This window comes from Nicotiana tabacum, chromosome 13 (assembly GCF_000715075.1).
Source record: "Nicotiana tabacum cultivar K326 chromosome 13, ASM71507v2, whole genome shotgun sequence".
Lineage (NCBI taxonomy): Eukaryota > Viridiplantae > Streptophyta > Magnoliopsida > Solanales > Solanaceae > Nicotiana > Nicotiana tabacum.
Genome location: NC_134092.1, coordinates 16,257,977 through 16,263,494, shown reverse-complemented (window position 1 = coordinate 16,263,494; position 5,518 = coordinate 16,257,977). Strand labels below are relative to the sequence as shown.

Below are 5,518 nucleotides of genomic sequence, written 5' to 3'. Positions count from 1 at the left end.
CCAACCATGAGGTTGTGAGTTTGAGTCATCCCAAAAGCAAGACAGAGAGTTCTTGGAGGGAGGGAGCCGATTGGGTCGTCGTTGTTGCAGGAAATTGTCTCTCAGTTTCGACAAAATTTTTTGATGCTGCAACCTTAGTGAACTAATGACATGCAATATAGGCAACTGAAGAAAGCTGCGGGAAAATAAAATTACCTGTTTACACAATCAAAACAACTTGACATACATACAATCTCGAAAAACTTCCCAAATTTGAACAAGCAAGAAAATGGGAAAGAATGAGACCAAAACTTAAATAAAAGTGAAGGGAAGATGAAAAAACAAGATCTACAAAGGTGTTCCAGCCCACAGGGCTTTCCTATTGTTTTGGAAGGTAGAAAAGACCGAACGCCTTTGCTTCTTCGGTTTAGTTCCAAAGATGAATGATCTTAATGGAATTGATGATCCATTAGTTGTGTTATTAGCTTGTTGTTGATTTCCAGCAGCAAGTCCAAACTCTTGCTCTAACTTGGTTACTGTCTTTTCAACATCTTCTTGAAGTGTAGTTATATGATCTACACCACTTTCTAATTCCTCTCTTACCTTATTGTTCTCTTGTTTCATGTTCAAAACTTCACCTTGGAACTTTGCAGCTTGATGACTACTGAATCTGATCTCATCTTCTTCAACTCCTTCCTTTAATGCTTTTGTAATTTCCTCCTGAATGCTGCACAACGACGAGGACTTACGCTTCATTTCATCTTTCAACGACACGCTTTGTTCTAACCATACTGCTAGCTCATTTTGAATCTCCCTCATGTGTTTATATATAGGCCTGATTTCTGATTTCATATCTGTTTTGGTGTTGTTCTCTTCTGTTTCTTTGTCTCTTAGTTTTGATATTTCACTCTGTAAATCTTGGACTGTTGTCTTGAATTTCTTAATCTGATGAAATGCTGAGCTGAATCTTAGCCAGAAGTCCAAGTTTCCCTCCATTATTGCATCAATATCCATTCGGAACTTTTCCTCAACGGGCGAGAGAGATGTATGTTGATCAACCATTATCATCGTTGCATCATCGTTATGATTATCTTTATCTTCTGTTTCTTCTTCCTTCAATTCTTTGCTTTCGTTAAAATTTGCTTGAAGAAGGTTCAGTTTCCCGCGTAGGCTATTTATCTCTTCATCCCTCTTTGCAATAGCACTTTTAAGTTCTCTCATCTGTAATGTGACTTCGAATTCGGTATCCCTATCTTTCTTCTCCTTGTCGCTAAGCTTCCTCTTGACTTCCTTATAATTTCTTAAAACTGTTGTGTATTCTGCTAAGAGTGTCTTTTCCCTATCCTCTAACCGACTTGACAGCAGCTGCTGCCAATTAGGCTCGTCGCCCTTCTCCTCATCTTCATGTGGTTGTGTCTCATGAGCAGCATTTTCTGATTGAGTTGAGACTTTCTCATCAACTTTTTCAACTTGAGTTTCTATACCTTTCCCTTCTTTATTGCGGACAATTGTGCTAGGAGATAATTCTTTTCTAACTTCTTTATCTTCTGTTTTTGAGGTACTTAAGTTCTTGGGAGCTTCACTTGCACTTTGATGAACTTCATGTTTTGCTGGATCTTCTTGAGACTTGATTTTAACAACGGATTCCTCTTCGTCTTGGACCTCGTCATCTGGTTTCACACTATTCAATTTCTCAGCTAAACAGTCAAGACTCGTGCGAGCTGTGTCAAAGTAAGATTGAAAGCTACTGTTTTGATAAGCAACATCTTGGTTCAGGTTTAGGATACCATGCAATTTTTCTTCCATTGCTATCATGCTGATTTTCAGGTTGTGTTTATTATCCTCTATCGGAGCTTCCTTATCGTCTTCAAAAATCTGAATTTGTGATTGGAGGTCATCGGCTTCTGATCTTAATCTGTCAATAAGAACAGTTTGAGCTGAAACTGCTGTTTCAAGGCTGACTACTTCATTCACAAGCTCGTCGATCTTTTCTGCTAGTTGTGTCACTGTTAGAGATGCCATAGAGCTTGTATCAAATTGTTCCTTAATCTTGTCCTGTAATGATTCAATCTCCTTACTTAATTCTTGGCTTAAGCTCTGAGATTCAGCTGTTGCTTTAGTAGTCTCATCTTTTTCAGGCGCCTTTGTTTCATCAATCTGATCACCAATATACTTTTGCTTTAAGGACTTCAATTTCTTACTAGCAACTTCAATCTTTTCGAATTCCTTATTCGTTTCTCTTGTTGATTTTTCTTGTTTCTCCTGGAGCTGAGCCAATGTTTCTTGACATGATTTTAGTGCTACTTCAGCCATCAGCGTACGAGCATCATTATCCTCAATAACTCGGCCCTCACCATATTCATCCTCAAGTTTACATATCTTTTGTTGTTTTTCCATGATTTGGCTTTCAATTCCCTTATACTTTGCTAAACCACTTTCATATGAACTCTTTACAAACTCTTTCACAGTTTGCAAAGCCAAAATATCCTTTTGAAGCTTGTCGATCTCTTCTAGAGCTTCGCCTTTGGTTAAACCTGATTTTGGAACATTTTTACTTGCATCTTCTTTTTTGGATGATATCTTGCCTTGTAATTTCTTTGAAGCTGTTGTTATAAGACCTTTCAACTGTTTTATTGGAGCCTTTGGAACCTTAGGTACATTTGATCCACTTGAAGTTGGAATTTGCGAGGAACTCTTTGGTACTTTCGGGGCGCCATATTCGTCCTCCTCCTCCATTGCAAGTTGGATTTGTTCAGGGAAAACAGCAGCAATGGTGTTGTTAGCAGCCTGCAATTCCTTCGATAAATGGTCATATCGTTCAGCCAAAGCTCGATAAGCACGATATGATTCTTCCACAAAGTTTATCAGCTCTGGCCTTTTCTTGTAATACATTTCAGCCCTTTTTGCAAATGAATCTCCATCCTCTTCAATGAGCTTAACCACAGTCTCCACCTTCTCTTGCATATCTGTTATGCCAAAAATATATCAGAGTTGTTTTTCATACTCAACAAGAAAACATTTTATATAAGCAAAGAGGAAATATAACAAACTTTGTAAGCAAGAGAAAACATATCAAGCTTTTGCTCATGATCCATGTAGTAGTGAGCATACAAAGGAAAATAATGACATATTTTGATTCACAGAAGTAGCCCTTGTTCCTGATTAACACCCTCTGTCCTCTCTGAAACACTTAGGGCGAGAGAGAACAGATAATTAATCTCGAGATTAAATTTGAGCTGAGTTTATCTTAGGTTTGGTTGGAATAAAATCACAGTATTAGTTATCTAGAGATTGTTGTGTTTCCGGGATAACTTGTTTCCTAACCAAACGACCCCTTAGTAGTACTTAATAACAATGGTAAAATAGGTATAAAATAGTAAATTATCTCTTGGGTTTTTAAATGGACAAGTAAAAATGGACATCTTTTATAGTGAACAAATAGAAATAGACAGATGTAGTAATAATTTCACCGGATTTTAGCAAAATCTTATTATGGGTTGGAATCCAAGCAAAATACACAAAGACACATGCATGATATTCACTTTTTTTTCTTCTTTTTATTACGGTGGTGCCCGAGCCAACAACTTTATGTGCATATCAATTATTCTATTGGGTATATATTACCTTCCACCAGCACATATATCAGATAAATCTACGCACTATAGCCTAGGCTAGGCAGATGAAAAGAAATCTAATTTTTCTTTCTGAACTAGTTTTGAACCTTGATCTCCTATCATATTTGACCTTTGTACCCATCACCAAATTCTATAGCATATACTAGAATATTTTCAATCTCCCCTATAATTTTGATTTTGTGATATTCAAAAAATTCATTTTTATTATGCTCTGAGTTTTTTCAGGTAATTAATATTTGTACCTTGAAGGCTCTGTTCAAGCCATTTGGATTGCTTGGTCCTAATGTGGCTAGCTGCCCACCATGAATATGCATTACTTGCAGCTCTTTGTAACATCTTGTTTAATTCTTGATCCTTCCTCTTTGTAACAATATCTTAAGAAGAGGAAGAAGAGTTTTAAATAGAAGAAAAAATAAACAATGAAAATGAGAACAAAAAAACTCAAAATTTCATCTTGTCAATTCTTGATCCTTCCCTTCTTTATTAGAGAACAATGAAAATTAGAAAAGGAAAATTCAAAATCAAAACAAAAAAATCAAGATTTCTCCACCCTGCCTTTATGCTTAATTATGAGTTTAAGGTTGAGAGCTCATTTCGCATTGCCAACAAAGCCTTCCAATTTGCTTATAACGTGGCATACATTGGTCCTAAACAACTTGTCATTTTAACATAGAAGAAATAATAAGAAAAAAAAAAAGAATTATCTTGGAAAAAGGTTTTTAACTACTGATTGTTCTCAGTTAGAAGTTGATATGAAAAAAACCTTCGTCACAGGGATAGAACTTAAGCTCGCTAGTCAAAGATAGTATAGTATTAAATCGTCTTCACAGGGATTGGTTTAAATAATATTCTAATAAATCTTCCGCTTAACACTATTCAGGAAATAAACCTTTGATTTATGTTATTATCAACTAATAATAAAAACTAAAATTATCGATTGTGAGAAAATGATAGAAATTTAATGACTAAGTAGCAACGATTAAATATCAAGGTGAGAAGTAAGGGTTGTGACAAGATATGTGATCAACTATTATTCCGGGTAACTCCGTGCTAAGTTCACTCTTAACTTCTATTGACTCTTACGATTTCAATAGATGATTAGGCTATCTTACAGATTCAAATTCTTCTTCCGAATGAATGAGAGTTCCGTTAACCAACCTAATGATAGGTTCTAAGAATGTATGCGAATATACATTGAATGAAAAATCTTTCAAAGAATGTCTCTCGACTATTCATCTAAATTTGGTTAATTGATAACTCTCTAAGCTCTTCCGATTATCTAAGAGAGGCGTAAAATCAACCCAAACAAGATAACACAATGTAAATTGCAGCAATACTTCTCTTTCGATTAAAGTAAAACCACAAATGGCTTTGCAATTCAATTAGTACTCATTCAACGAATTCGTGCAACTAACAGGAAGTAAAACCCCAAAATACTAGCCAATCACAATATCCGTCAACAACCCTAAGGAAGATTACTCCATAGTGGAGAAGTTATTCATAACAACAGTATTTGAAGAACAAGAATATATTACAATTCTCAAAATCAAACAAACTTCCGTATTGAATGAATTGGATGAAGTATTTTGAGTCTCCATTGTTTCCTTGCCTTATTCTCTCCCAAATGTTCTCTCAAATCCCCGATACCCTATTTTTAGACGAGCTAGGATTCATATAGGTCAAAAGGAGTTGCCTCCAAAATTACAAAAATAACATTGGGTAAAGGTTCCGGAAGTGGACATGCGCGGCCGCGCACCTGGAGGTATGATCGCACATATGGTCGCTCACCTCTAGCAATGTACTACATTACTTGCATGCTCAAGTGCGCGCTGGAGGGGGTCTCATGCGCGGTCGTGCATCTGGTTTAGCCTCCTGCTCAACTCTTTGTTTCTCCCATTAAGTGC

At 36.3% G+C, this 5,518-nt stretch overlaps 1 protein-coding gene across 1 annotated transcript; it reads right to left on the bottom strand.

Moving 5' to 3' along the window:
* Window positions 1-217: 217 nt before the first annotated feature.
* On the bottom strand, window positions 218-4,110 carry LOC107813199 (kinase-interacting protein 1-like). Its single transcript, XM_016638429.1, has 2 exons — window positions 3,857-4,110; window positions 218-2,945 (listed from the first exon to the last, which is right to left on the bottom strand). The coding sequence occupies exons 1-2, from the start codon at window positions 3,948-3,950 to the stop codon at window positions 328-330; spliced, it is 2,712 nt and encodes a 903-aa protein (XP_016493915.1). The 5' UTR covers window positions 3,951-4,110; the 3' UTR covers window positions 218-327.
* Window positions 4,111-5,518: the final 1,408 nt, after the last annotated feature.

What these genes read in the sequence shown, in the direction of transcription:
- LOC107813199 (XM_016638429.1), bottom strand. Translation starts at nt 3,950, where the DNA reads ATGTTACAAAGAGCTGCAAGTAATGCATATTCATGGTGGGCAGCTAGC. An exon ending in GCTTGAACAGAGCCTTCAAG is followed by an intron (nt 2,946 to 3,856) that starts GTACAAATATTA and finishes TTGGCATAACAG; the next exon opens with ATATGCAAGAGAAGGTGGAG.